The sequence below is a fragment of the Crocodylus porosus genome, unplaced genomic scaffold (assembly GCF_001723895.1).
Source record: "Crocodylus porosus isolate Cpor-Errol unplaced genomic scaffold, CroPor_comp1, whole genome shotgun sequence".
In the NCBI taxonomy this organism is placed as follows: domain Eukaryota; kingdom Metazoa; phylum Chordata; order Crocodylia; family Crocodylidae; genus Crocodylus; species Crocodylus porosus.
The window spans coordinates 219662733-219680724 of record NW_017728886.1 but is presented as its reverse complement, the minus strand read 5'-3'; the positions used below and the strand labels follow the sequence as shown (position 1 = coordinate 219680724).

Sequence of the window (17992 nt, the reverse complement as noted above, 5' to 3'; positions counted from 1 at the left end):
ACTACAGAATAGTCCTCCCTGGTGATGACCCCTTCTTTCCATTGGGTGTAAGCCTCCTTTTTAGCAAGGAGACATTCCCAGATGCTTTCTCTGACTTCCCACATGTCTGAAGAATAACTTCTTGTTGTTTTTGATTCCTGTGGCTAGCCTGAGTTCAGTTGCTGCCTTGCTTTTCTGGTCTACTTTCTACAGGTGCGGGCTAGTGCTGTGTAGCCCTCCTTGGTGATGAGTCCTGTTTTCAGTCTGGTGTAGGCTTTTCTTTGTAGTTTCAGGAGAGCCAAAAGTTCCCTATTGAGCCAAGGGGGTTCCCCCGCCCACTGACTGCATTTCCTGTGGGATGGAATGGACTTTCCTTGTGCTTTGAGGATTGTGTTCTTAAGGAACAACCATTCTTCACAGACTTCCCTTTCTAAGGGGCCATGGCCTCTTAGTGCCTGACTGACCAGTCTCCTGAGTTTGTGAAAGTCAGCATTGCAAAAGTTGAAGATTTCTGTTTTACTGAGATTTGCCTGCCCTGCATTGGACAGAAAAAGTAATCAGCTCATGGCCACTGTCAGCAAGCTTCCCCTTGATCCTCAGATCGCTCACCAGATCATCCCCTTTGGCCAGAACCAGATCCAGCAGTGCCAGATCCAGCAATGCCTCTCCCCTAGTCAGCCTGTAGACCTCTTGTGTTAGGTAGAACTCATCAGTGCAAGTGAGGAAGCTACACGGCCAGTCAGATTTGGCCATGTGCTCCTCCCACAAGATGTCAAGGAGGTTCAAGTCACCTATGATGATGACCATGCATCAGGAGCATGCAGTCTCAGCCAGTTCCCTACCAAATTCATGATCCAGCTCTTCCTCTTGGTTGGGAGGTCTGTCATAGGCTCCTACAATGTGGGTGGCTTTCACTGTTACTCAAAATGGCTGTGCCTAGTATCCCTAGGGTGCCAGAGGCAGCTACCTACCATGCCAGGACCAGAATGATGACAGTGTTTCCTGGTGCTGGACCCATCTATGCCTTGTCCCCAGAGAGATGCAAACAGGACTGCCACCAGCCATACCAACAGTTTCCTTGGGGGCAGGGATATGGGGTGGCATGAGGCTATGGTCTTTTCTACACCTACCCCCCGTCCCTTGGGGTTCTGTCCCCTTTGCAGCCTCTTTGCTTGTGCTCAGATGTGCCTACATAAAAGCCTCTGATTATGTGTTTCTCTGTGATCTGGAGAAATCCTCATGCAAAAAGCCTTAAATTCACTACAAGCACTTGTTTTACTGCTTGAAGCATGGACACTCAGGTTTTAAGTGTACAACACATACTAAGTGTCCTGTGCAACATGGCCATGAATGACAGTACCAAACCATTTCCATTTTCAAGGTGCCATCCCTTGTAAGAATTCCACGTTTGCTCAGAAAAGGACATTTGTTAACCAGCAAAGCCATCTGAATGGGCTAATTTAAGAGCTAGTTCATTACAATGAAATGTTCCTGACAAAATCTGAAAATGTCCCTTTTACAAGGGCACGATGACCTATTTTTTCATCATAAAGTCCGTTCTGTACTAGTTCTTTATTGTGCATTCATAATATTAAGTAGCTGAGATTTGTTCTTGGTACAGTCTGTTTAAAGGAACACTGTCAAGTATTTTGAGCTGAAAATGTTTAGAGGGCAAAGACCATGACCCAATATTTGTTTTTGCAGTTTACCCAGAAAATAGCCACCCCAAAAATATTTTAGGCGGGCTGATAGCACTGCCTACCATTAAGGCTGCCTAATATTACCCATTATTCAGCTGCTTTTAACTTGATCAAACTTTGATTGCAGCTTGGACATGCTCAGAGCTCAAGAGCTAAAATATATCTGAAGATTCTCTCCTTACTGAGTATGGTCTAGCCTCTTGCAGTTCCTGCAGAATAACTGAGTATATTTCCATTTCTTTGTAGCTCCTTCATGACTCTTCATGTTATGCCCACATCATCCCTACATAATGATGACTGAGCATACGGTATCCCAGGCATATAGATATTAAGAACTTCTCATGAAAGGGCTGCTTCCAGCTGGTTCAGGCTAAGTTGGAGTCAAGTACCTGAACTGAGCAGAAAGCCTGTTTCTTCTGGGTTCTCAGTGTCTCTCTGCCCTATGGCATGAAGGAAGAAGCTGTCTGATTAGAATTCCAAGGTCAGAGCAGGAAAGGGAATCGATTGTGACAAGGAATCTGGCAAGATTGGGACTGGTTGTCCAAAGAGATAGGGATTGGGAGCTGTGAGGGAGACCAAGTGGCTGGGCAAGGAGAAAGGGGACAACTGAAAGAACAAGGATGGGACTTGGACCCAGTCAGCTATGTGGGAAACACTGAGGTTGGATAAGAAGCCAAGGGGAGACTGGTGCTGGCTGAACAAGGGGTGTATATTTAGGAATCAGTGGGCATGTCTACACGTTCATTAATGCAACTTTGCAACTGTGCATTTAGTACCTCTAATATGAGGTACTGCATAAGGTGTATTAGCTTGCACTAATGCATAGTAGCAAAGGCAATTTTTTTGTGATGCTTAATGTACAGTAGTGTAATTCTGCTGTGCATGAGCCTGGTTTTTCCCGTGATGCACTAATGCACAGTAGAATAGGCTACTGCGCATTACGGTGTCTTGTGTAGATGCCCCCAGTGAAGGGGAACAGGGATAGACTGAAGGGAGGCTTATCTGACAAGCTGCTGGGATGCAGAAAAGTCTGCTCACTGGAGCATGCTTCCCTTCAGAATTTGAAATGGGATCCAATGGAACGGCATCTCGTCGTTCCTCAGCTGTTAGAGGTTATTTGTAAAATCCAAAGAGCATAGTGTGTCCCATTCCTCTCTAGTGCTGTCTACAAAGAGGGTTAGGTTACAAAGTACTCAACTTCTTGGGCCCAGGGGATGGATGAGTGGTGTGGGGCCACTCTGCAGGCCAGATCAGGCCCCACGTGCCAGGATTGGAACCTGTACACTAGAATCACAACCTGCACCACGCTGGTCAAACACGTGCACTCAGTTTAGCACACAGGGCCACTCTATCTGGTCCATGGGTCTGGAAATTTAGCAGCAAGGGAGTGGCAATTAATGCTGCTACTACTCTTCTGCCACCAATTTTTGGACCATGTCTGCTGGATGACGGGATTCTACAGGCCAGGGCTTGACCAGTCCAGTACCAGATCGATTACTACTCCAGTACGTCAAGGGTAACAGTCTGTGCAGTGAATCCAGAGATTCCCATCCTGCGGATGACCTTATGGTGGCAGTATAATGCTTGGGGGAAGTACTAGACTTATCTGTCACTGGCAGCAGAGGAATATGCTTCCAAACTCCATTTCAGATTTTCGAACTAACAGTTTTCTGAAAAAAAGTGCATCTGTCTAATTCCCAGTTATATAATGGGAAATGCACTTGCCTTGTGGGAGAGATCACCTTGTCAATTCTGCTTCATTTTCTCATGGTTTGCATGTTTTCCAGTGCCACAGAACATGAAGGCTTACTGACTTACTTTTTTAAAATCCTGTTCAGTGAAACTGTGTATTCTTCACCCTCCATATTTTCATCTTCCATATAACTGTAAAATCTTGTTGTGACTTCTTTTGACCTTCTACTGAGGATAAATATTCTGGCATTGTTGCCTATATAGTGCTTAAGCCCTACATTTTTTTCTGTGAAACATTTTTTCTAATTTCAATTGCAGTACTTTGTAATTTATTCTTCAGAAATGTAATCAGCAGAGAAATGCTAGAATCTGAGTTGAAGACCTTGATTTTCATAACCATAACCACAGTCCTTCTGAAATGATGTTGCCTCTCAAGTTAATAAATTTTACTCACCCTGAGAAGGTGACTGGCATAAATTGTTGTATTATGACATGACTATACCTGATACAACTTCTCTGATGACAGGAGTTACCTTTCTCAGGTTTCATTTGTCAAATCTTAGTGAATTGTGCCATGAAGAAAAGGTTAAAGCATTAATGTTTGATCTGATATGTGTCTTAAGTTGTATAAAATTTAAGAAGGAAGAAGGAGTCTTTAAAAAGTTTCAGCAAGTCTTGTTTGCCACATAAACTGATTCTTACACAGGCATCAAAAACAATTACTTTTTCTGACTTTGCAAGTATCACTGTAGGATAGTGTCTGGGACATTGGCTGAAAGACTGAGTTCGTTTAAAGTAAAAGCCAGCAAAACCCTTTAGGTTGTTATTAAATAATATGGATCTCTCTCTAGAATCCCTTTTTCTTCATTAAGAGCCACGTGTGTAACTAGGATTTAAATAAATATTGGAATGTGGGGCTTATTTTGGTTTTTTAGGGTTTTTTTTGCCATTTCAGAAAATGAGTTGATTGGTAGCGATACCATGATTGCAGAACGTAATAAGCCGTTACGTCATTGTGTTTTGTCTAAATCACTTCTAAAATCATAAGAGATAGCCATAAGGAAGTGTATGCATTAGTTTTATCTACAGACACTGAAGACAAAAACATTTCAGTTATTTACTAATGTTGATTAGTTTATTCCTTTTTAAAATCAATTGGCAGTGATCTAACTACTAGCCGCATAAGGACGCAGACCTCCAAGTCTCTTGGAATAACAATGCCAGTACTTGAGCAATGTGTTTAAGTTTTGGACAGGATTTATCAGAACGCTCAGTAGATATTATTAAAAGTTGTTTGGAGGTAGTGGCAATTTTACTGGTTCTGAGATTCCACGGATCTTCAAATACCATTGAATGTCCTTTTCCCCTTCACCCTCAGCTCTTTACCTGTGGATTTCAAAACAAGTATCTTTCTTAGAAGTGGTCTTTTGGAAGAAATAAAATAGTTCTTAGGGCTAAATCCTATCCCAGCTTTCCCTGAGCTCAGGGGTGACTGTTCATAGTTTGAAAATATACTACGTACTATGGGCAATGAATCTGAGCAGTAGGCTGAAAGTTGAATGTAGGTTTAACGCAGTAAACTAAATAGTTGTTAGACTGTAAGATGGACTAATACTTTTTATTCTATTGTTCCTTCTTAACAAAAGAGGTTTTTGACACATACATTGTGATATATGAAACAAAATGTCCATGGGTGCTTATTAAGCAGATGCCATGAACACTAAAATACAGTGTAGAAAGATATTTGCCCAGGAAGAAACAAAATAAAGCAAGTAGAGATGAAGTGGTACTGGGTCACTTTGCTTGGGCAAAGTCTCAAGAAAAATATTCCAATTTTTTTCTGATGTAGTGTCTAGTTTCATCTTAGAGCATTTTTGCACAGTGCAGCTGAGAACAGGGGTACCTTGCGAATCTTGTTTGCAGCACTCCTCTTTTTTGGGGCTAATTAACAGTTATAATAATTACTTATACACTTAGTAAATTCAAGCCAGAGGGGAGCTTTTAGTTCACCCACCCTGATCTGTTATATACATCGCAGACAACTGTTCCCCGAGTTTACCCATGTCGAGTTGAAAAAGGTGTATTCAGCATAACGTCGTATTCAGCATAACGTCTTCCAGGAGGGCTTTCAGTCTTGATATGAAGGCTTCAAGAGTGAAAAACTTCCCTGTTTTCCTTGGTGGTTTGTCTGTCCTGATGGCTAATGGCTACAACTGGGAAAAGTGTGTGCTTCATTTCTACTTCACATTTGTCTTTCTTCAGTTTCTCATCCTTAGTTTTTATTGTGCCCTTTTCTGATAGATTAGACGGCTATTTAGTACTCAGTATTTTCTCCTTGTGTAGATGCTTGTGTACAGTAACTAATTCACCTTTCACCCTTTTTAAATAAACTGCTTAGGTTGGACTTTTTCAGTTTTCTCCAGTTCTCAGAACATTTTCTTGTATTGCATCATTCTGCACCCTCTCCAGTTTTTCATCCTGCATTTTAATATGTTATATCACCTTGCAGCCAGTCACTGCTTTCCTGCTTGCACATCTGAGGAATGTGTTGGTTCTTTTTGTCACATCTCAACATGATCTCCCAGTGTGATGTCCATCCACTTTGACCCTTAAACTCTTTTCCGGGCAAGTACTTCCCAGGATCCAGTTCCCCATTCTGTAGGGTGGGTTTCCTTGATCCTAGGTGTATAGTATTATATTTTATTTCAGTAGGCCCAGATTACCAAGTAATCCAGATTGCTCCACTTGGTATAATGACCCTGTCTTCATCAATATATTCCACTCTGCAAGCATTTGTGTCATCTGTATATTTTGTCAGCAGTGATTTCATATTACTTTTAGATAATTGATTTTGCTGAACAGTATTGGGTTTCTTGTAGAAACCTAGAAATATCTCCATCTGATGATTTCCTTTTAATTTTTTATTTCTGTCAGCCAGTTCTTAAGCTGTTTAATGTTCTGCTGATATGGTTTAGTGATCAGTTTTATGCAGTAGTAAGTTAAAGTATATTAAATTTACATTGTTAATTACCTGCATCAATCAAAATTGTAACCTCATTGAACAGTTAAATGTAGGGGAGGGGTTGGCCAAAATCTACTTTCTGTAAGGCCATATTGACTGGAATTAATTATGATTCTGTCTTTAATTCTTTCCTTATAGAATTCCATGCTCACTTTTCCATTGTGTAGGATTAAAGTGAAGCTAACTGTCTCAAGTTATATGCATCATTCAGACTTGTGTGTCCAACAGAACACAGCACAACCTGTGCTGTTCCAGGTTTCTGGAATTTCCCTTGTAATTCCAATATTTATTAACAATCTGAGTGTACCAGAGATCTCTTCAGCCACCTCTTTAAGGACTCTTGGTTACAAGAGCCTACTAATTACTATTTTTTTTATCCCCAACAGCCATTCTTTTAGTGCTCTTCTGAATTATTAATTGACTTGAAAGTACATCCTCATCTTCATGTGATATAGGTATATCACAATTAGAACTCTACTGTGCTGGGTCCAGAGTGTGGCTGGAGGAGAACTCCAAATGTGTTGAATGCAGATCTCTCATCCTGGGCACCTGATCAGCCTTTGTATAATTTAGTTACTCAAAACTAGGCACTGGTGACACACTCAAGAAGCCAAGCTGCTAATGATCAGTTACAGAAGAGCAATTGTTGTTGTATTGTGCCTCCTGCATCTGAGCCAGTCCATAACAAGCCGTCTCTGTCAAAGTGAGGTAGGTCTGACCAATTGAATGCTATCCCAATATGACTTTTTAAGACATCCCCACAGCTTCTGTTTTCTGCTTGAGCACAGGAGTTGTAGCATGACTCAGAACTGAGCTATTAACATCATATGACTCCCTTGGAAGTACATTAGCCTGTTTGGAAACATTGTTCTTCCTTAAGCAGGCTGCTTCAGGGGTGCAGGCTAGCTCATTTACAGTGTGCAGTATAGGCATCCTCTTAGTAAGGAGTTATTGTGGTAGGAGTTACAAGAAAATTCAGATATCTACTGGTGAATTCAAACAATGGGTGGATTCAAAGAATATCAAAGAAATATTGTGGAGGCAGTTGGCTTTTAAGCCTCATAAAAGACCATTCTGTCTTTCATTTTTATATTTTTTAAGTTTACAAATGTGATATCTTCCACATCAGAATAGTAAATGGAAACAAATACTGAATATTTTAAACTGCACTGTATTAAAGTGATGGAGCAAAAACACAGTTGATTAATAACTTCAAAGACAGTTTGAAAATGCTAAGAGAGATGGTTGCAGTTACGCAGTAATTTGCCTAGTAAGTCAGAATTTCTTGCAGCATTCAGTGTGAGTACTGAGGTTCAATCCTAGCATTGTCTTTAATGTGCTATATATTACTTAATATATTAAAGCAGAGACTTAGTCAGAGAGATCTCCTTTATTAAGTCTGTAATTACAATGTGGTGGTAGACATTATAAGGGAAGTGTATAGAAAGAATGGAAAACAAACAAAAAACCCCAAAACAAAATCCCAAAACCCAACCCTTTCCAAAGGAAATTCTTTAAATCATGTTGTTAATACAGAAATGCACAGCCAGATTTAATCATTACTTTCCCATCTAGTTTAGACAAGCTAGCTCATTGGAGAGCCCAAGTGCTCTCCTCCACACCCTGCCAGCACCCAGTGCTGCAAGCAACCCTGCTCCCTGCTCCCCCCCTGACCCCCCACCACCCTAAACTGTGCAGGCATCTTATGAACAGCCAGCCCAGCTTCCCCAGCCCTGCAAGAGCCCAAGCAGCCCAGCTCCCCATCCCGTCACTGTGCAGGCAGCACAAGCAGACTAGTCCCTTCCACTACACGAGCAGTGCAGCTTCCCTCTTGGCCATGTACATAGCATGGCAAACTGGCTCCCACTTCTGCTTGGGCAGCCTGGATTTCCCCCTGCTATGCACACAGTGATCTCTTGCTGCCCAGCTCCACCCTGTTCCCGGGAGCAGGAAACAGAAGCCAGAGGACGGAGGGAGGGAGAGCTTGGAGAGCTCAGCTGCCACAGCAGGAGGAATGGTGGAGTGAGCTTCAGCCAGGAAGGAGCCCAGGAACCACATTCTAACCCCCTGCAGGCTGGTTGCAGTCTGTGGGCTGCCAGCTGAGCAGCCATGACTTACCCTATCCAGAGGAAACTTTTAGATAAGAATTTGAACATTTTTTTTCAGTGTTGGCAGCTGGCAAGCTTCCTTGTCTTGATATCAGAAACAGTCTTTACTGAAAATGGTGTTAGACATAAAGCTCAAATACAAGACATAGTATGAGAGTCCAACTACTCAGGCCCTGAGCTGGGCTCCCCTGAACAGGGTACATTTAGTAAACCATGTGCAGTACATAGTTTCGAAGTGGTCATACTCTTCATTTCTCCTCCTATGTTTTTAAACATGTTGAAGAAGAACTCTATGCTATCACTTTAACTAGGAACCAAGCTGTGCTTCCAGTTGTTCACTGCAAGCTAGTTTTAATAGTCTCACCTGATAAAGGAAACTGGAAACACTTCATTACTTTATAACAGGAGCATCAGACTCATCTGACCTCACAGGTTAGATGATGGGTGTGAGACTGGTCCATAGGTGAGATCAGGCCCACAAACTGGACCCATATACTGGAACCTAGTGCATGTCCTGTGTTGGCCCTGCAGGCCTCATGAAGCACACACCAGCCTGTCTTGCATACTGTGTCCTATGCATGGCATCCGTCTGGGTTATGCGCTGCATGCAGTGCCCACACTGAAACAACCATGAATGCCAGGTCTGGCACACAGGGCCAGTTTGTGGGCCCAGTCTGGACCAGCCCTGGATTCAGCACTCAGGGTCAGTTCAGCATGGGTGTGGCATGCAGCACATGCCCTAGACCAGCCCTATGCCTCACATGGATCATGCACTAGACTGGCTCACACATCACATGCAGCAGTTGGCGCTGCAGCTAACATGTGCTGTATGTGGTACCTGGCGCCAGTCTAAGACCCACAGGTGGCACCATGGGCAGAATAATAAGGTGCCATGGACCATGTCTTTGACCCCCGCTTTACAAACACAAGTCTGCTTGCAAGGTTGGGAGGAAGACTCATCACTCTCTTCCATGTTGGCCACAAATTGTCATGATGTAGAATGCCTTGAAATACTGCCACTGACCTCACTGAAGAAGAAAGCAAACCCTTCCAGAAATGAAGTTGGTCCAGCCTTTTTCCTTTTCATTGGTGTCTTGTGTCTTCTAGCATGGCAGTTCCATTTCTGAAAATAACAAAATGCCTGCTTTGTTTCTGGATCCTAGTTAAGCTTCTGCTTGAAGCACAGGAGAGCTTCAGTTGTTTTAAGGATTTAATACTTCAGTGCCTTAGGTGGAATGATGGGCTTTATGTATGATTACCATGCTTGCAGCAACCTATCATTTGCCTGTGCTTCTAAACTTGTCTGATGGGAAACCACTGCATGTAGTGTTCATGTTTCCGCTTTCCCCACATTTTCCATTGATCTTTTATCCTAAAGTTTTCTAGCTGTAGGGAACATCTGTCACAAAAGCAAATGTTTATACCCACACAAATTGGCAGTCATGTCAGCTGCTTCAAGGTGGTATTCTTCAGGAAACCTTTGTAAGCAGGTGTGCTGTGACGGTGAAGAACTTTCTTTAATAATTGGATTATGTGTGATTAAAGTATCTGGAATTTGTGTTCATATTACAGAAGCAGTACCTAAGGTTCATAATGCTTTCACCAAAATATAATTGCTTTGCTTTTTTATTACAAATATGTGTTAAAGTCATGTCTGGGATGTAAGTTGTAGCCGTGTTGGTCTAAGGACCTAGGCACATAAGGTTCTTTGGGTGAATGATATCTTTTATTAAACCAACTAAAATAGTTGGAAAAAAAATTTCTTAGAAAGCGTTCGGGTTTAAAAACCCTTTGTCAGGCTGAGGGAGCCTCTGCAGTTAGTGTGTGCTCTTCCTGGATGGAATGAATAGTAAAGAAGCCGGAGGCTGGGCTGGGCTGCATGCAAGACAGGCAGTCAGTGAAGATGTAAATTGAGGAGTCAGTGGGTGAGAAATAGGCTGGGTGGGTGGGGGGAAGAGAAAAGGGGGATGAATGTAGTAGGTAAATAGTGGTTTATGTATGAATGTACCACTGTTTTTTCCAAGTACCTAAGTTGGCCTAATAAAAGATATCAGATTCACCCGAAGAACCTTGTATGCCAAAGTCATGTCTGAAAACTTGGGAAGTGTTCCTTGCAAACCTCATGAACAAATAGCCTTGTTTATAATCCTACAATGGAGATTAAAGTATATGTGTTTAAGATTATGATAAATTAAATTTCCTTCATAACTGTGAGGTGCTCTGTGCAGAGCAAGTCTGTACTTATAACACTTTTTATGGTATTATTTTGTTGATCAGGCCACCTGTCTAAATAGGAATGTAAAACACATCAGTATGGTAGCTAGGTGTCACTTGGTTATGGGAATAAGCTAACAAGAGGAAGTGTTGCATTATAAATGTAATATGGTAGCTTTCAGGTACAAACATGTAGTTTTTAGCATTTCTCTCCCTGATTTATCAGGTACCAAGGTGCCAGCCCTGCTAAGCTTTGTTTGGTTTAATATCATATTGAAGAATGTTATCTGTGAGTGTGAAATTTGCAAGACTGTCCTCTAGATAAATTTTGGTGGATGGATCATCAGTAATTTATTGATGTTACATACCAATATGTATGTATTGGCGGGGTTTAACATTTACCAGACATCTGCTAGTAGTAGGTTTTATTACCCAGGGCAACAGTCTGTCTCTCCCAACTTACAGTGTGGGCTGGGGGGTTGGCAACATTTTCCAGGGGGGTGGGGGGAGTGTGTGTGTGTCTGTGTCTCATATCCTTTTAACCCTGACATGTTTGAAATAGTGGGTGACTGGTGCCTCCTAAGTCTGTAGGGGCACCCACAGAAGTTGGCATTGGCGGTGGGGATGGGGCTGGTGAGCACCGCAGATGCTGGTGGCGTTGTTGGCGGCAGGGACAGCCCTGATCCCGATGTTGCTTTGTTTTTCCCATTTTGTTCCCTTGAAATGACGTGTGTAAGTAAAATTTCTTGAAGATGGCAACCCAGCTGTGCAACTAAAAACATTTCCCATTTTTCAAAGTGAACAAATTGTACTTCAAAATAGGCATGTTTTAGTGCTAAAATACAATAGGAGGAGGACAGGTTTCAAATTCACAACCTGGACTAAAACAATCCATTCCCCTGCATTTTGAATTTCATAGTTTATGCACCACTACTATTAGTAAATGAATTTTATTTCACATGAGCTCTTGAAACGTTCAAGATTTGCAGCTGTGGTTTTTCAGAAACATTTATTATACTCATCTGACTTGAGGCAGTTAGATTATCTTAATTTTACTTTAAAAAAAGAAAGATCTGTTTCTACTTTTTTCAGTGCTAGTAATTAGCTGCCTGGGTTGGAAGAGTGAAAATAAGTCTTGCTGCTAAGTGACACTGGTTGGCTACTGGTATTAAAGGTGTTCTAATTCTTCAGTTTTTCATATAAGCTTTGTGTAAAGAATAAATACTCTGTGTGTGGTCCAGATTCACAAAATAGTAAATAATATCCAGTTGTCGGGGGGTGGGGGGGGTACCTGGATCTTAGGCTACAGCAGGGGCCCCAGCAAGGGGGAGGTTGTGAAGATCACCACAGGAGGTCAGTGGGTTATTAGCCATTTGAAACAGAGAAGGCGTATCTGTTTATGTATATCTGTCTGTAAATCTAATGACCTTTTTCCTTTTGTTTTTCTGTCTAATATAGTAAACCTACTTTGGCTTGTTATAATTCATTTTGTGATGAGAGTGATTTTGGAGTGTCTGGCAGCAGCAGGAATTCCATTCCTATGGGAATGGTAAACATGTCTCAGCAAACGGAGGAAGTCCCAAGTGTTCGTGCTGTTCTCCTCTACTACATTGTAACATCTGATTAGGGTGATGATGAGGCCAGGATTTATTTACAAGAGTCTCCTATGAGTAAGATCCAGTTGGAGCCCCCAGGATAGGATATGCAGCTGGATGGTCACCACTACACAAATCTGATTATCCCCCCCGCTCCCATCCCCACTTCATCAGTACTTCTCGAACAGCCTTTACAAAGGAGTTCAGTGTCCTTAAAACTATCCACCCATTTTGAGTGCCCACCTCAAGCCTCTCAGGGCCTGATTTTGAAAAGTGCTGAACAGGCAGGCAGGAGCTCCCACTGATTTATAATAAAAGCATAAAACCCAAGCCTGTAGGCAGAATGCGTCATTCTAACAGTTGTAGGGTTTCTTTTTAATTATACATAATAAAAACTGCAGATGATACCAAGTCTTTGGAGGATGGAATAAAACAAAAAGCTTCCTTGCCTGAGGCCTAGAACTGAAAATGTAAGCCATAGTTAAATAAATGTTAAGTTTCTTGAGTAGCCAGCGTTATATATTTTTGAACAGATAATAGCAATGTCACCAGTGATCTAGTGATGTGTTGTCCTCCCCTTTAATGATATACTAGTCCTACAGATAGTGGTGTACATGATACGAGATGATACAGCAAAGCATTTTTGATAGAAGAAAATAGTTCTCTTTAGAAACTTCCCTCCAGCATAGGCCCCAATCCCTCAGCAACTGCTAGGAGCAGCCATGGAGTCTCCCAGGAAGAATTGTAACGTAGATCATTGCATGGCTGACTGGTGCCTCTTGAGTAAGGGGGGGCATGTGCCTCCGCCCCCACCAGTCAGCGAGCACCTTCAGAAGTAGCGCGGCTGCTTTTGCTGGTGGCCCTGCTCCCCGGCCGGCACTCATGGGGCGGGCGCTGGTGCTCACGCCTGCCCCCCTGCCTGTCACCTAAACAGGGAGTGTGGCCTGACAGGGGGTGCACCAGCACTGTCAGGGGGTGCACCCCCTACACGTTACCACTGGACCATAGCATTTTGCATGGGTGCAGAGGTCTCCATGAACAGATCCCTGCAAAGGTTCTGCTGTTACTGATTGCATTCACTCAGATTTTCATTCATTTTCAGTCAGTCCACTACCCAAGAAATCCTGTCTCTACATTTCTTTTTCCTTTTAGTTCTAAATTGATTAATAACATCTAATTAAAATGAAGAAATAATATTACATGCAAAAAAGAACATTAAAAGAATCTTAGGTTGCAAAAAAAGGCACTGAAAAGTTAGGAAATGCAAAAATAAAAGGAGACCAGATACCCTTACTACATTCACTTATTTGTGTGGACTGATATAGTCTTTACTTATATGATAACATGCTACTTTTTTCTGCTGGACCCCTGCCTCATTCAGTTCACATGAGTTATGGAATAAATTGGGGTTGTATAGTCACCAAGGCCACTGTCTCTAGAGCAGGGGTAGGCAATGTTTTTTGGCCAGAGTGCCAAAACCCCCCACAGTACTTATGTTGGAAGGTGGAGTGCTGGCATGCCAAAAAAACAAAATGAGGGCAAGGGGTACTTGGTAGGATGCCCTGCTTGTGCCCGTTGCCCCCTCACCCAAAGCCCCTGCCCCCCCGCCCTGCTGCCCTGTGCCCCCTACCCAAAGACCCAGCCCTGCTGCCCCTTGTCCCCCACCCAAAGCCCCTGCCCCCCAGCCCAGGTTCTGTGGCTGTCATCAGTTACCCTGGCTCTGGGTAGCTGCTGGAGCCTGGGCTGCTTCCAGCAGGGCTTGCAGCATCCCAGCTGCCTGCTGTGAGCAGCCCGGGCTCGTGGCTGACAGCAGCCAGGAAGCTCCAAAGAGCTGCACCGGGTTCCAAAGCCCCGGCATCAGCTCTGTGCTGGTGGTAACTGCATGGGCACCTCAGGGTGGGCTGCAATGCCCTGCTGTTAGCCCAGAGGTGCACATGTAGTCATCGCCAGAACGGAGCTGATGCTGGGGCTCTGGAGCCCAGCACAGCTGTTTATAGCCTGTCTGCTGCTTCTTGCAACTGCCCAGAGTCCAGGCTGGCTACAAACAGCTGCACCGGGCTCCAGAGCCCTGTCATCACCTCCGTGCTGGGAGCGGGGGAGAGACTGGGGCTGCACTGCCTCATGGCCCTCTCCCACTGCCCGCTCTGAGGTGCATTTGCACGCACTGGTATGAAGCATGTGTGCTGGGGGTTGCCGATCCCTGCTCTAGAGCATCAGCCTCATTTCATTTGTTGTTTATTCGTTATAAAAGTTGTGTTCAACAAATGAAGCAGGTAACTACCAGAGGAGAGATGATCTGCTTCAAACAATTGAATGCTACCCAGGAGAAATGGGTTCTATCTTAAACATCTCAGAACCCCTGTGCGATACGTGACAGGTTGCACACACCTGACTCTTCAGCTGGGTGTTGTTTATTTTCTGAGTGCCCAGTGTGAAACACATGGAGTCTGCCTGGAAGAATGACTGAATACACAGAGGTGCAACAGAAGTCAGAGAGACTGCTCAGAGTAAATAAAGGGCAGCTAATATCAGGTAATAGGCATTTCAAATTGGGCATCCAAAGTTAGTAGACATTTTGAACATTAATGTCTCCACTTTAGACCCCTTCTGTGAACTTTAATACCATGTGATCTAAAGGGAGGTTTGGGCAAGATAAATGGATTAACATTTATAAACCCCCCAGATGTGATAGTGATGAACATCATAGAGAAGTCCTTGATGAAATTAATAATTCTGTTTTCAGAGCAGGGTTTGGATTCTTGCAGTAAGTAGGCCTTAGGTCATGCTGTGAATATTAAGGATAAAACCAAACCTTGAATAACTGCTCCATTAATTGATCATTATCCGACTTGGGCACTGAATGGGGTAGGGGTCCTGTGAACAGATGGCATGTGAGCATCTGATTGAAGACTGTATTATGAGATGTACACACAGTAGAGACCAATTAAGATTGCATGGCTGTCCCACTGATTCCCATGCTCCGGTCTCCCTAGTCCTTAATTGGCTCCAATCCCACCTCCTTCAACTTTTCACCTAAATCCCTCCCCCACCTCTTGGTACCTTCTGTCCTTCCAGGTTGGGTCCTTCCACCCATGAGTTTTATTTACTTGATTCATCCACTTACTGTCTGTGTGCCAGCATAGAAAACCTTGGGAAAGACAATCTCCCTGCTGTCAGTTCAGGTGTCCAGCATTGCAGCTGGCACTGAAAATCACATGCAGCGGTTCCACAAAACGTTCAGTTCAGCCCTGGAGTGGAACATATTCATGTGCTCTGGGGGAAGCCAGGAAGGCACCTCAAGGGAGGACGAGGACCAATGGACATAAGCTTATAGAAGGTCATTTCTGGCTAGATATAAGGAAGAACTTCTTCTTTGTGGGGTCACCAAAATCTGGAACACACTCCCAGTAGAGGTGGTGAAGTCACCGGTGATGTACCATGGGCCTCCAGGGTCTGGGGACCAATGCTTGCATTTGCACCCCCACCCCCCATCCTTCTCGTAGCGATACTTAAAGTGACGTAGCATGATAAGAACTCTGAAGGGCCTGGCCAGTGCCCAGGGGCCATGGCATCTTCAGACTGCCGGTCTGCCGCTGGCAGTCACCATCTTTGGAGGTGTTCAAAAGGAGGCTGGACAGGTACCTTGTTGAACTTATCTGAACCCAGTAACTTCCTGCCTATGGCAGGAGACAAGACTTGATGATCTTACAGGTTCCTTCTGGTTTTATGAGTCTATGATTCTATATGGTTTTCCATTCACGTATAGCAACAGAAAAAAGATGTGCAAGTAGAGGAGAGGAACTCTTCAGAGGATATAACTGTCAAACCCTAACAAGGCATTACTGAGCAAGAGTGAACTGAGCTTTTTCAAAGACTTGTAACAGTTAATTTGCCAAAGTTAGACACAACTGAGAACTGGGTCTTACAGTGAAAAGTATTTGTAACGGCAATGCCTTAATTACAGGTGTCTTTGCTGCCTACTTGAAAAAAACAAAAAACTTACCAGTGTTTGAATTTGTCAGTGTCCCAAACCCAGCACTTCTTAGTCAGAGACTAGACAAAGTTAGAGAGCATCCAGAGTTATTCGTTTAGAGACTCTTTTGATCTCTGTCATCATGATGTATGAATACTGTCCAAATGCCAGAAACTGTGATAAAGTCCTTACCTTGCTTCAGTCTCTTTATACCAAATAAAATGACTTGAGACAGTATAAAGAAGATCTAAAAGGTGTGAAACAGCTGAGAGGATGTTTTGCCCAAATCACGCTGCCTGTAATTTTAATTTGGATTATTGTAAATATGCAATATTTTATGTGTTTTATGTAAATATGTAATTACTTTAAATATGTAAAGGTAAAACATTGATGTAAAGCATACTTGTTGTGTTTAATAATATAACACATTTGCTAATATATGTTTTATGTATATACTCTTTTTAAAGAAAGCATGAGCTTGTATGTAATGAGGTGTAATTACTACAAAGCTGCCACTAATGTACATAGCAAGATGTACTATAACATTTACCATATCTATTTTTATTGCTTTTTCATACATAACAAAACTGCTTTACAACACTATTTTGTAAGCAGGGACTCCTGATCTGTTCCAAAGCCGACTGATAAAAGTGGAAACTTTCCATCAAGTTTGCTCAGCTATGAAACAGGGCTTCTGGGCCTGACAGTATTATAATTTAAAAAATAAAACTAGTCATAAAGTTAATTTGAAGAGTTTTTATAAAATCAGAAATAAGAAAACTTTCTTTCAACTTTTTTACTTATAAAATGTAGTGAATTGTAATGTTGAGTGCTGTATAATGCTGATTATTTCATGCAGATTGAAGTAAATCGTTGCTTATAAAAATTCATTTTTCAGTAAGTAATCCTTATCTTTTGCTAAAGGAACTACAGTGTCTATTTGGATTTTAAGCTAGCAGTATATTGCTTTGCATTTTGTAGTGCCTTTTGTCCAAGGATCTCAACATTCTCTTGACAGATATATAGGTAAATCTTATTCTTCATTTGACACATGAATAAACTAAATCACAGAGCAGTTGAGTGACTTGTTGAAAGTCACAAAGGTACAACCATTGGATAGTCCAGGTCACTTTACTGCTAGAGATTTAAGGATATGCTGTATCCTAGAAGATAGAAATTAACAAAATTTACTTTGTTTGCTTTGTTTCTCTTCTCCATAGAAAATATAAAAAAGGAACTAAAGTGCGTCTGAGACTGGTGGACCTTGAACTCACATCTAGATTTTTGGGAGGAAAAACAGATACAACTATACTGGAGGCTGATGCAGTGCTACTAGGGCTTGAGGAAGGCAAACAAACAGAGCAGAACTAGTAAGGACATGTACATAAATAAATGAATAAATGTTATATGCTTTGTTTGTGCAAATGTGTACAAACTACAAAAATTCTTCCTTCATGGTTATGTAAATGGTAAGAGAAATTTAATAAAAGGTAACAATCCTGGCATATCTTGGTTCTTAGTCATCTTTTAACCACTCATCTTCCTGACCCCATCACTTAGAATTTGAACACTTCATACTAAATCAAATTTGAACACTTCATACTAAATCAAATGGAAGGAGGTTCTTTGGCTCTTATAGTCACTATTTGTGTGTGTTTGCCTGGAGCAGAACAAACATTCCAAAGTCTGTCTTGCTATCCCAGAGGAAA

General features: G+C 42.3%; 1 protein-coding gene across 1 annotated transcript in view; it reads left to right on the top strand.

Annotated features, from left to right (window-relative positions):
- The window catches only part of MRPS28 (mitochondrial ribosomal protein S28), a 130729-nt gene extending 112941 nt beyond the window's left edge, over positions 1-17788 (top strand). Inside the window, exon 4 of the mRNA XM_019549611.1 lies at positions 17504-17788. Within this exon, the coding sequence (XP_019405156.1) occupies positions 17504-17654 (151 nt within the window). The 3' untranslated portion in view covers positions 17655-17788. The remainder of the gene's footprint in view (positions 1-17503) is intronic.
- Positions 17789-17992: the final 204 nt, after the last annotated feature.